Source organism: Strix uralensis, chromosome 22, assembly GCF_047716275.1.
Source record: "Strix uralensis isolate ZFMK-TIS-50842 chromosome 22, bStrUra1, whole genome shotgun sequence".
NCBI classification, from domain to species: Eukaryota; Metazoa; Chordata; class Aves; order Strigiformes; family Strigidae; genus Strix; species Strix uralensis.
The window spans coordinates 11,275,757-11,288,377 of record NC_133993.1 but is presented as its reverse complement, the minus strand read 5'-3'; the positions used below and the strand labels follow the sequence as shown (position 1 = coordinate 11,288,377).

Sequence of the window (12,621 nt, the reverse complement as noted above, 5' to 3'; positions counted from 1 at the left end):
CCAGGAGCATCTCGGGGCTGGGGGGGGCTGATCTGGGGGGGCCCGGGCTGGCCGCGGAGCCGGGGCCGGTTGGGGTGCGGGGGGGGGGGGGGGGCGGGGCGACTGCGGGAGCTCCACCCGCTTTCGGTTTCTGTTCGTGGCCGGGGCTCCCGGGAGGGGGGTCCGGGGCCGCTGCGGGACCGGGCAGGCACCGGGGGGCGTGGGGGGTGCGGGCAGCCCGGCTTGGCCCCGCTCGGTTCGGCTCGGCTCGGCCCAGCCCGGCCCCGCCGCCCGCACGGTCCCTCCCGGCAGCACGGCCGGCGGGGCCCCCCCTCGCCGGGGCTCCGGCAGGACGCGCCGCCCCGAGTTTCGTTTCCCGGCTGGGGCCGGGATGGAGCTGCGGGGGTACCAGCGGGAGGTGGCGACCCCGGCCCTGCGCGGCCGCAACAGCATCATCTGGCTGCCCACGGGCGCCGGGAAGACCCGCGCTGCCGTCCACGTCTGCCGGCGGCACCTGGAGAGCCGGCGGGGCGGCCGGGTGGCCGTGCTGGTCAACAAGGTGCCCCTCGCCCCCCATCCCCTGCCCCGGGGCGAGCGGTGGTCCCGGGCCGGGGCTGAGCGGGCTCTGGTGGGCGCAGGTGCACCTGGTGGAGCAGCACGCCGGGAAGGAGTTCCACGCGCTGCAGGACGCGTTCAGGGTGAGGGCCGTCAGCGGCGACAGCAGCCACAAGTCCTTCTTCGCCAGCGTGATGAAGCAGAGCGACGTCGTCATCTGCACGGCCCAGATCCTGCAGAACGCGCTGGTCAGCGGGGACGAGGACACGCGCGTGGAGCTGACGGGTGGGCGCGGGACCCCCTGACGCCGCCCCGGCCGAGCCCCCGCCGCTGCCCGGCGGCTCCCGTGCGGCTCACCCCGCTCCTCTCCCTCGCCCGGCGCAGATTTCTCGCTGCTGGTGATAGACGAGTGCCACCACACGCACAAGGAAGCCGTCTACAACAAGATCATGCTGAATTACCTCCGGCGCAAGCTCAGCGGGCAGCGGGACCTGCCGCAGGTCCTGGGCCTGACGGCGTCCCCGGGCACCGGGGGGGCGACCTCCTTCGAGGGGGCCATGGAGCACATCCTGCAGGTGGGTCCCACGCCCCCCGTCCTGTGCCAAGGCGGGGTGCGACGGCCCCGGGTGTCCCTTGGGGTGGGCGTTGATAACGTGGTGGTGGGCGATGGGCGGCCCCAGGGAGACACCCCTCAAATGCGCCGCGTGGCCCCGGGTGGCCAGCTGAGGGCTGGAAGCGGGGTCCCGCCCTCTCAGATTTGTGCCAACCTGGACGCCGAGGAGATCGTGTCGGCGCAGGAGGAGGCGCAGCAGCTGCAGAGCCACGTCCCCCAGCCCAGGAAGCGGTACGACCTGTGCCAGGAGAGGGCCCAGGTGAGGCCGGAGCCGCGGGGCTGGTGGGGCAGCAGGCGAGACCCCCCCGAGCCCTGCTGAGCCGGGGGGCTGTGCCCCCCCCAGCCGCTTCACTCTGGGAACCGGCTGACCCGGCGCTTCGGTGCAGGGGGTCCTGCGCCCTAGGCTGCGCCTCCGAGGCCGTGCACGAAGCGATGTCCCCGCTTCCTCGGGTCCTGAGCCCCTCTCTGCCCCCAGGACCCCTTTGGCGAGCGGCTGAAGAAGGTGATGGAGCAGATCCAGCAGCACATGGAGATGCCCGGCCTGCCGCAGGACTTCGGCACGCAGATTTACGAGCAGCGCGTCGTGGAGCTGGAGAAGAAGGGTGAGGCGGGGGGCGGTGCGGGGGGGCAGAGCTGGCGGCCGTGGGCCCAGGCTGTGACCATGACGTGCCCCGTCCCTGGCCAGCGGCAGAGACGTTTTGTCGCAAGACGCGGGTGTGTGCGCTGCACCTGCGTAAGTACAACGACGCTTTGCTGATCAACGACACGGTGCGGATGGTCGACGCCTTCCAGTGCCTCCAGCAGTTCTACGCTGCCGAGCTGGACGAGAAGGACCCCACCGAGCGCTTCCTCGCCGCCACGTTTGAGGGTAACGGAGGGGCCTGGCGGGCGGTCGGTGCTGGCTGCGTTTGGGGGGTGGGGAGCCCCCCTGACACCCCGCTCGCCTGCGCAGAGAACAGGATGAGCCTGCAGGCGCTCGCCGGGGACCGGCGCTATGAGAACCCCAGGCTGGGCAAGCTGGAGGAGATCCTGCGGGAGCACTTCCAGCCCCTGGGAGCCTCTCGTGGCATTGTCTTCACCAAGACCCGGCAGAGCGCCCACGCGCTGCTCAGCTGGCTGCAGGACACGGCCACACTCTGCGGGCAGCACGTCAGGGCTGCCGTCCTCACCGGCGCCGGCTACAGCAACCAGACCAGGCCCATGACGCAGGTGAGCGGAGGGTGGGAGGGAGCTGGACCTTCCCCCCTCCTCATGCTCGGTGGGTGCTGGCGGGTGCTGCCGGGGGCTCGGAGCCCCGCGCCGCTGCATCAGCCCCTCTCCCCCCAGAACGAGCAGCAGAACGTGATCAAGCTGTTCCGCGAGGGAGCCCTCAACCTGCTCTTCTCCACCAGCGTGGCCGAGGAGGGCCTGGATATCCCCGAGTGCAACATCGTGGTCCGCTACGGGCTGATGACCAACGAGATCGCCATGATGCAGGTAGCTGCCCGGGCTCCCCCCAGCCCCTTTGCCCGGTCCTGGGGCAGGGGCAGACTGCCAGGATGCCCCAAAGCCACGGGGGTGGGACACGGGGGCTCTTGCATCCTACGGCCTCTGGCAGCTCCCTGGGGATGAGCCCAGCCCCTGGCAGAGCATCTCCTTGGCGAGGTGCAGCAGGGCGCGGAGGGTGGGTCCATCCTCGCAGGGTGGCCCGGGGAGGTGGGGGGTTGGCCACAACCCTCCTCTGCTGACCGCAGCATCTGGCCCTTCCGCTGCAGGCCCGGGGCCGTGCCCGTGCTGAAAACAGCGTCTACTCCGTCCTCGCCAAAGCCAACAGCAGAGAGGCCTCCCGCGAGCTGCTCAACGAGGACCTCGTGGAGCTGATGGAGAGGGCGGTCAGAGCGGTGCAGGCCCTGCCCGAGCAGGAGTACCGCCTCAGGGTGAGCGCTGCCCCGAGCGCCGGTGGGGTCAGGCAGCTCCTGCCTGCGGCTGCTGCCTGCGCACAGCCCTCTGCCCCCTGCTTTGTGCTGCCTGCTCTCCACTGGGGCGGCACCTGCCACCCCCTGCCCGTCCTGCCCTGCCCGCTCGCGCTCTCCGGGGCGGTGCATCTCTCCGCGGCCATGTGTCTTGCCACGTCTGCCGTCTGTCTGTGCTGTAGCCCTGCACTGACCCCTGCCCTGCCCCTGCCCTCTGCAGATCGAGGAGCTGCAGCGAGTCGCCGTGACCAGCTGGCTCATGAAGGAGGCCAGGATCAGCGAGAGGCGGCGTCTGCACGACCCGGACGCTGTTCTCCTCTACTGCGTCAACTGCAACACGGCGGTGTGCCGCGGCAGCGACCTCCGCACCGTGGAGGGCATGCACCACGTCAACATCAACCCCAACTTCGGGTAGGGGCTGCCGGGGGCGAGCGGGCAGAGCCTGGCTGCCAGCGGGAGCCGCTGCTTGGGACAGGCAGGGGGTGGCAGCAGCCTGCTGCCCGCTCTATCTTGGGGACACCGGCCCAGGGAGCTCGTGGGGGCTTGGTAGGACCCTGTGACTATGGTAGCACCCCCCCCGCCCCGTTTCTGTCCCCCGGACCATCGTCCTTAGTGTCTTTCGGGCTCTTCCTTGCAGGTTGTATTACAGAGTTTCCTCTGGGAAAATAGAGTTCCAGCGGACGTTCAGGGACTGGGAGCCCGGCTGCCGCATCGCGTGCAGCCAGTGCAGCCAGGTGAGTGCGGCGATGCCCCTGCGGCTGCAGCCCCCCCGGAGCTGGAGGGGCAGGAGGGGCCTCGTGCCCCAGCTCCTGGCTGAGGCGCGAAGCTGCAGCAGCCTGTGTCCCTGTGACGTCCGCGGGACACGGGCACGGGCCGCTGGCTCCAAAGGGGGACGTACCCCGGGAGCAAGGAGCTGCCTCCCTCCCAGGTGCGTGTGGCCCCGCAGCCGGTGACGCTGCATGACCGTCCCCTCCCTGCCCACACAGGACTGGGGAATGGAGATGATCTACCGGCAGGTGAAGCTGCCCATCCTCTGCATCAAAAACTTCGTGGTGGAGACGCCGGCTGAGAAGAGGAGGTACAAGAAGTGGAGTGCCGTCACGTTCCCCGTCGAGGAGTTTGACTACCTGGACTACTGCTCCAGCACCCACAGCTGGTCCTTCTAGCATGGGCTCTGCTCAGGAGAGGGCTGTTCCCAGGCCACCCCCTGGGACAGTGGGACCCTTCCTGTCGCCCTCAGTGTGGGACCCTCCCTCCAGGCCCATGTGGCCAGAGCGCCACGGCTCGCTCCTCTCTTCCTCGCTGGCCCAGGCTGCCGCAGCACATCCCTGGCTGGAGCCCGTCCCTGCGGGAGGCGGCGGCTGCGCCCACCCAAAAAGGACGAGGCTCGGGGATGGGAAAGGACCCGAACCCTTCCCTGCCCGCTGCTCCCCGTGCCGCTGCCTTCCCCTGCCGTCCCCCAGCGCTGCCGGGCCGCTGCCGTGCCAGGTGAATCTGCCATTTCCCGTGGCCCAGGACACGTCCCAGCGCTGGGGCAGCCTCCGCTCTGCTTTGCCAAGTCGCTTGTCCTCCATTAAACCCGGGCGTGTGCGCCGCGATCCAGGGACGCGCTGGCGGTTTCATTCACCGTGGGAACTCGCTGCCGTGGGACGTCGCAATCGATGGGCAACTGGCCCGTCGCCTGCTGGGGAGCCAGACCCCTCCGGCCCCGCGCTGGCATGTGTGGGGCTGCCCCAGTCCTACCCCTCGCTGCAGACACTGGCCAGAGGGACCCACCTCAGCCCCCCCTGATCCCCTCAAAACCCCCTGTGGCCCAACATGAGCCTCAGCCCCCCCGCGGCAGCGCCGCTGGAGCTGCGGGTGGGTTTGACCTTCTGGCAGAAATTCAAGGGCTTCTGAGGCTGAACCGGGGCGCCCAGCACGGTGCGCCCGGGCTCGGGGAAGGGGTTGGGGGTCCCGCCTGGGAGCTCTGCGGGCTCAGCTGGGGCCCCCCCGGGCTCGCCAGTCTCTGTCCTCCCGAGCCGGGGAGGCTGAGGGAGTCGCAGGGCTTGGGCCGGCCTCGGGGGCGGGGTGGGGTGTCGGTGCCGGGGCTCGGGGTCCCCGCAGCCGGGCCGGGATGCGGCAGCCCCGGATCCCGCGTGTCCCCCCGCGACGTGCTTTCCCGCCGACGGTCGCTAGAGGGAAGCCCCGGCCCGGCCCGGCCGTGGGACGCGGGCGGTGCCCGGGGAGCCGGGGGGTGCCCGGGGCACCGGGCCCGGCCCGGGGCTGCCGCTCAGCCGGTGCCCGGCGGGTGCGGGGGGGCTGCGCCGCTCGCTCCCGCCGCTCCGTGCGTGCCCCTTCCCCGCGGGATCCGGCCACGCGTGTCGGTGGCGGCCCCGGCCCCGCCCGCTCCGGTGAGCAGCGCGGTTCCTCGGCGGGTCACGGGTCGCCCCGGGGGCGGCGGGGGCCACCGTCTGTCCGTGCTCCCAGCCCGGTCCCGCGGGGCACCAGCGGCTCCCGCGGAGGGCGAGGGGCGGCTTTTCCGCCGGCCCCGGGTGGCTGTGGGGGCACCGCGCGTGATCGCCACCCCAAAGCTGTCCCCGCTCCAGGCAGCCCCCCCGGGGGCACCCCAGCACTGCCGCCGTCGGGGCTACTCGCCCCGGGCCGCTGCCGGCGGTTTCCTCCAGCGAGGACGCGGGGTGGGAGCGAGCGGGGGGCTCCTGCCCGACTTTGCTTGTGCCGTGCTGAGGCGTAGCCCAGTTTCAGGTGGAGTTGGCCCCGGGGGAAACCCGAAACCCAACTCTGCATCAGAAACTGGGTAATGAGGCCGTTTGAGTTATTTGTAGCTCTCTGTGGGCTGGGATGGCCTCTCCTACCTCTCCCCAGGCAGAGTTCCCCCTGCAGGGACCCCGATCGTTTTGCTAAGCTCCAATTGCCCTGATTTGTGCTCAGAGAATCCAGGCTGTGAGTTAACCTGGTGGGTGCTGCAGCACCCGGTGGTACGAGCTCTCACCAGCCTGGATGGATCTGCTGGTCCACCTCGGTGCCAAAACCAGAATTTCTGCAACACTGATCCAAAATTACCCATTTTTGAGGGGGTCCACCTGACCCCATGGGATACAGGGCCAGGGCAGCGTCGCCCTGTGGGACTCTGCGGGTTTTGCAAGTGGGTTTGCACCCAGCCTCCGCTTGCTCCTCCCTGCACATCTCTGCTTTAACCCCATCTGGCTTCTCCTTCCCAGGGGCTCAGTCACCTTGGGCCCAGCAGCAGGGAGCAGCCGAGCTGCAGCAATCGGTGCTGTGACCTTGGCTGGTGTCCTTCAGAGCCAGTGTCCTTCAGAGCCAATGTCCCTCAGAGCCAGTGTCCCTCAGAGCTGGCCCCGCGTGGCTCAGTCCCCGGGCTGCCCGTGGCCTGCGTGAGGCTGTGCGGTCGTGCGCCCCTGCAACACCCGTTACCCCTCCGCAGCCTCCTCTGCGTGCGCCGCCGCTGCATCCCCCAGCCTGGAGCAGGGGCAGTGGCTGCTCCCCTCTGATCAGCCACCCAGGTCTCTGCCCATCGATCGGGGCTGCAGCATGCTGATAAACCGGCTTCGGAGCCGCAGGGACTCGGGGAGGCTGCAAGTCCGTGTCTGAGCAGGTCTGTGTGTCGTGGGGCTGCCTGAGCGTGTCCCCAGCCTGCTCCCTGGGCACAGTGTCTTTGTACCACTCGTCCTCCCACCGCGGGTCAGACCCTAGCTGGGGGGTCCCTCTCCTCCCCTCCATCCCCCAGGTGCTGCACCCTGCCCTGGGTCACCCTGCTCCCTCCTCCCATGGCACAGCGTGACCGTGCCCCCACCAAGAGTGACAAACATCCCCGGCCCTTTGGGCAGCGCCAGGCAGGTCCATCCTGTGATTAAACCAGCCTGAAGCCCAACTTCATCGCCCCAGCGGGCGTTGGGGAGGGCTGCTGGGCCGGTGCTGGCGCGCTGACACCTCCCCTGTCAATAACCTCTGGATTTAAGGCTGTGGCTTGGAGCATCTCTGCTTATCTCAGCTCCCCGAAGCTCTTATGTTCCTGGCCGTCGTAACTCCCCGCCTGTAAGTGGAGACAGGCACCATTAGCCCACAGCAAACAGCTGCTGCAGCGAGTTTTGCTGGCAGGAGTGCGGTGAAGGTGTTTTCCACCTGCTCTTTTGCAGGTGAGGGCCCCGCGGGCTGCCAGGCCAGGGCTTGGCGTGGGGATGGGCCCAGCCCCAGCGGCGCCCGCATCCTCCTTCCCCAGCACCCCTCGTGCCTCCGGCAGCCGTCTGCTCACGGACCAGAGCGAGGGCGATGCAGCAATTTATTTTTATACAGGCCATTTCATTTATCATCAGCACATCAGAAAGCAACAATTCACCTTTCAATGCACCAGCTGAAAAAACTCTGGCTCCGCTCTGCTTGGCAGCGCCTCAGAGCGGCCCTTTCCCGAGGCTGGGTGTTTAGCAGAGACTCGGCGCTCAAGCTGTTTAGCTTATCGAAAAGTAGCCTGAGATGTGACTTGATTACGGTGTGCAAGTACCTTCCCAGGGAGAAAACTGCCGGGTATTAAAGGGCTCTTTAACTTAGCTGAGAGAGGAATAATAAGAACTGAGGGCTTGAAGATAAAGCCAGACAAATTGAAACTCAAACTCGGGTGCCGCTGTGCAGCACGGAGGGCGCAGAGCGCCTGGAGCAGGATCCCCGGGCACCCTTCTCAAAGCGATGCCCTGGCTGGCCCACAGGTGCCTGGGGCCGGGGGTCCTGACCCGGGGATGGCCCCATCCTGCCCTACGGCTCTGGCCCCGTGCAGACCTGGGCTTGGGCAGCAGCAGGATGAGTCCGGTGGCAGCGTGGGCGAATTTTGCTTCCCAGGCGCATTTGAAAATCTCGCTGCCTCATGGTATCGCTGCTCGGGAGAGCATCAGCCCCCGAGGTGACCTTTCCCGGGACAGCTGGAGCCTCCCTTTCTGTACCAGGGGAAATTCCAGCCTGGTGAAAATTTCTCACTGTGGAGGAACTTGATCCTGAAAACAAAAAGCCCTCCCTCCACGCTGCTCGTACCCCCGCTCTGCTCCGCTGCCAAGAGCATGAGGGAGCCCGCAAAGCGCGCGGGGTCGTCCTCGTCGTGCTCTGCTCCGCCGTCCCCGCGACCAGCGGCTGCACGTCTGATTCCCCGCCGCGAGTTAATCTTGACTGTTAGCATGTCAGGTTGCTGGTGGATTAAACAAGGGGATTAGCATCAAACAATTTCCCTCCCGCCCCAAGCGGGGATGCAGGAAATATAATCACTGCAGTTTTATTCTGCTTCGGCTACAGACGCTCCCTGGCAAGTGGCCGGGTGGTGCCGGTGGCACAGGGAGCCACGTGCCCAGGGCGCTGCGCGGATGGTGCTGCCTCTGCCGCAAGTGGGTCCCCACTGGCTCCACGACGGGATGCCGAGACCAGGGGCTGCCAGTGCCGGGGGGCTCAGGGAGGGGTCCCTGCTGGGTGTCACTGGTGTAACCGCCGCGGCTGGATCAGCCTGAGCCGTGGCCCGGCTGCGCGGCGTGCAAGTGCCCAGGGGCTGAGCTGCCGGCTCAGGGCAGGGGCTGCAGCTGGTCATCAGATGCCCCTGAGGAGGGCACGAAAGCCGGGGCTGGGGTGGGGGGAAGCTCCCAGCCCCCAGGCAACGCCCAGGCCGCCCCAGCACCTTCCTCCCTGCTGCTCCTGCCAGCCTGGTCTCGGCTGCGGATGGCAGAGGATGGAACAGCCTTTGGGTGTGAAAGCAAATCTGTCCTCCCAGCAGCTCCCAGGTCCCAGAGCCAGGGGACTGACGCAGCTCTGACCCGGTGGGTGCCGTGCTGCAGACTTGCCAGCTCTCATCCCGAGCTTCCTCCCCAGCTGCCGTCCCAGGATCCACTGGCAGTGCCGGGGCACAGCGCTGCCCTCTCAGCCACTATATAAAAAGTAAAACAAATCCTCTAATCCAGGGAGCGTGTTTGATAAAAAGAACTCACGCAGCTCTGGCGGGGCAGGGGCAGAGCAGCCGGCCCCGTGCTCAGCGCAGAGACTCAATGTCTCTTTGGACCAAAGCGCCGCAGGGGAGCCGCCAGCCTCGCGTCCCCACATCCTCTTTGGCCCTTGTCCCCTCGGTCCCTGGAGGTTACTTGGCCACTTTCATCCGAAGAGCATTTCCAGGGCAGCCAAGTCCCTGTCAGCCAAGAGGAGGGGGGGGTCTGCCTGCAGAAGGTGCCCTGGGGAGGGGGGCTGGGCTGGCGTGGGGCTGTGAGTGGGGGGAGCACAGTCATTTGCTTCCTCATCAGAAAGCCAAGAAACCCTGCAGAGATCTTCCCCCCGCGGCGTCTGGGGTTCCAGGTCTGAGCAGTGCGGGGGCTCCTCCTGCCCTGGAGCGGGGATGCTGTGGGGAGTTATTCCCGAGGGGGATTTGCCATGTGCCTCCTTCTTCTCCAGCAATGGGCTGCCTGCTTCTTCCCCGCTCGAGACGGGACCCCGTGAGCCCATGGGCAACTCCCCAGCAGCAGCGCCGATGAAACACAGCTCCTCTCCCTGCAGCTGCCTCCGTGGGGCCAAACCACCTCATCCCCTCGCCAGAGGGAAAGCTCTCCTGCTCCTCCTGCCCCTCCTGCCCTTCCTGTCCCTCCTGCCCCTCTGGGCTCGCTGCTTTTAGGGAAGCTCATGGGAACCTCCTCGGTCTAAGAGAGGTCAATGGGCTGAAAAGGGCTGAAAGGTCCTGGACAGGCACCAGTGCCCAGGCAGACGCTGCCCCACACGTGCCCACCTCACTTTTCTAGGAAGTCGGGCTAAAAATACTGTCCTAGGGCTGTGCCACAAAAGACTGGGCAGATCCTCAGCTCCTGGAAGCCCGAGTGATTTACAGCCCGTAGCCTGTGCCTGGTCCCGGCCCCGCTGTCCCTGGGGCTGCACAGGGGCAGGGACGATCCCGGCACATGGCACCCGGGGCCGAGGCCAGGGCATGTCCATGTCGGGCGGAAGAGCAGGGAGGCTGCAGGTATCCCCCTTCTTCAGCTCTGCCGGGGGGGTTGCCTCTCTTGTTCTTGCTATTTTTGAGGTGATTCTGCATTTGGGCTGCGCATCGGCGGGATGCGAGGAAGGGAGGGGATGCAGCACGGTGGGGGCGAGGCCCAGGGACGGCTCGACGGGTGCTGGCACAGCCCGGGGCCTGCAGGGACCCACAGCACAAGCTGCTATATCGGAAAATTCCCAAACAAAATTTCATGCGCTGTATCTCAGGGCTGGGATTCTGCTGAGACCCGGCTTTATAATTGGATCTGTCAGAAACCCGTCACACTTAATGTGCAGCTGCCGAGGTGCTGAGCAGCTCCTCGCCGTGCTCGGCGCCCGGCGCTGGCTCTGCCCCACTCCCTGCCCCTCGGCGGGCAGAGCCGTGTCCTGATGTGCCCATGGCTCCAGCCCACTGCAGAAACATCCCAACTGCTGCTGCCCACCCGTGCTGGGAGCGGCCGTGACAGGAGCGCAGCTCATCCCACCCAGTCCAGACACCGGCCCCTCGCATCCAGCCTGCCACGAGCTCTCCCCTCCCGCCCGGGAACAGCCGGACTCTGTCCCAGTGCGGCGCCGCCGGCTCCAGTTGCGGGTTCCTGTATGAAGAGGCCGCAGTTTTGCACCCAGGGGACATGGGACACGCTGTCGCCATCGGTCTGGCGGGTGCTCCCGGTCCATCCCGCCTCACGCGCTGCCCGGCTTCTTCTCCCGCTGCAGCCGAGGTTATTTTGGAGGATGGTTTTTGTCTGGTAGTTTGTTTCCCTCCTGCAATTTCTCCGCTATTACCTAACCCGGGGCACGGCGGGGCAGTGCCGGTGGGAGAGAGCAAGGAGCTGCTTTTCCTTCCTGCCCGTGCCGGCCCACACGCGTGTTCGTGGAAGTTCTTTGATTTACCCTCCCCGGCACGGTGCAGAGCCTTGGGCTGCTCAGTGGGATGTTGCAGCCCCTTGGTCAGGTCAGGCTGCGCCTCCCACCCATCCCCAAACTCCCCGTGGAAGGGCTGGAGCGTTCGGGCCTTCTGAGGAGATGTCCAGGGTTTTCCAGGAAAAGGCCAGGATTTCTGGTTTCCCTCTCTGCCCCAGGAAAAGATCCAGCTTGAGCCTGAACCTCCAGCCCTGGGACGGGGCGGTGTGGGCCAGCCCCTGCCTTGGCTTGGTGACTGCTGAGTTGTGCCTCGAGGTGCCTCAGGGGAGGTGGTGGGGCAGTGCTGGTGCCGGCGAGGCCACGGCGGTGTTGGCGAGGGCTGGGAGCCAAGGAGGAGTGTGCCTGTGTGTTCTTCACCTGAGTAATCAAACCCGTTATCCGGTGTTTGATTAAAGGCCACAGAACATATTATCTTTGATTCTTTCACTTCATTTTTGTTCCCTTCATTTGTCCCTTGGAGATGGGGGTTGCTCTGGTACTTATTAGTCACAAAGCCCTAACCTCGCGCTGCGTTCCTGCTATCTGAGAAATGAATTATTAATGGTGCATTAAACAGAGACTGGAAAGGGGCCCTGGGACACTGATAATCAGGAGCTAATTGAGGAAGAAATGAGATACCGCTCCCGTTGCAGAACGAGGACTTGTGCAGCGCTGTGATACCAAAGGTGACCCTGCTGCAACTCCTGGGCCGCCTGCGCCAGGCTCTGCTGGTCCAACTCTCGCTGGTGGGTCATTGCATGCACGTTCTGCGCTGGCTGGGATGCTCAGCCCTGGCTGGGATGCTCAGCCCTGGTTGGGATGCTCAGCCCTGGCCGGGATGCTCAGCCCTGGTTGGGATGCTCAGCCCTGGCCGGGATGCTCAGCCCTGGTTGGGATTCTCAGCCCTGGCTGGGATGCTCAGCCCTGGCCGGGATGCTCAGCCCTGGTTGGGATGCTCAGTCCTAGTTGGGATGCTCAGCCCTGGTTGGGATGCTCAGCCCTGGCCGGGATGCTCAGCCCTGGTTGGGATGCTCAGTCCTAGTTGGGATGCTCAGCCCTGGTTGGGATGCTCAGCCCTGGTTGGGATGCTCAGCCCTGCTCGGGATGCTCAGTCCTAGTTGGGATGCTCAGCCCTGGTTGGGATGCTCAGCCCTGGTTGGGATGCTCAGTCCTAGTTGGGATGCTCAGCCCTGCTCGGGATGCTCAGTCCTAGTTGGGATGCTCAGCCCTGGTTGGGATGCTCAGCCCTGGCCGGGATGCTCAGTCCTGGCCACGTGCAGTGGATGTTTCTGCTGCTCTGCACGTGGCCAACGTCAGGCTGGTGCAGCCCCAGCGTGTCCCGCTGCCTCCCCTTTCCAAACACGGGTGGGGTTTGGGTTTGAGAGGCGGCTGCCCCGCTCCCCGCTCGGCTCCGCTCCCCCCAGCGCCCGGCCGGGGCTCCCCGCTCCGGCTCCGCTCCGACGTCACACCGAAGCAGCCGCAGTTCACCCAGACTCCTCATATAAATATTTATGTGCTGATGCAATGCTCTTCTAAATATAAAGCTTTATCTGGAATTTCATTTAAACATTAAGTGTAGATAATTTATTTATAATTAATGTAGACATCAAGTCCCAT

At 66.3% G+C, this 12,621-nt stretch overlaps 1 protein-coding gene across 2 annotated transcripts; it reads left to right on the top strand.

Annotated features, from left to right (window-relative positions):
• The first annotated feature begins 148 nt into the window (after window positions 1-148).
• On the top strand, window positions 149-4,701 carry DHX58 (DExH-box helicase 58). Of its 2 annotated transcripts, XM_074892031.1 has the most exons (12): window positions 149-538; window positions 618-819; window positions 919-1,109; window positions 1,290-1,406; window positions 1,623-1,749; window positions 1,833-2,015; window positions 2,100-2,356; window positions 2,474-2,623; window positions 2,902-3,063; window positions 3,320-3,510; window positions 3,737-3,833; window positions 4,086-4,701. In XM_074892031.1, exons 1-12 carry the CDS (start codon window positions 371-373, stop codon window positions 4,263-4,265), a joined length of 2,025 nt encoding a protein of 674 aa, XP_074748132.1. In that variant the 5' UTR covers window positions 149-370; the 3' UTR covers window positions 4,266-4,701. The 2 variants fall into 2 exon arrangements, with proteins under 2 accessions (XP_074748132.1, XP_074748133.1); XM_074892032.1 differs by lacking the exon at window positions 1,290-1,406.
• Window positions 4,702-12,621: the final 7,920 nt, after the last annotated feature.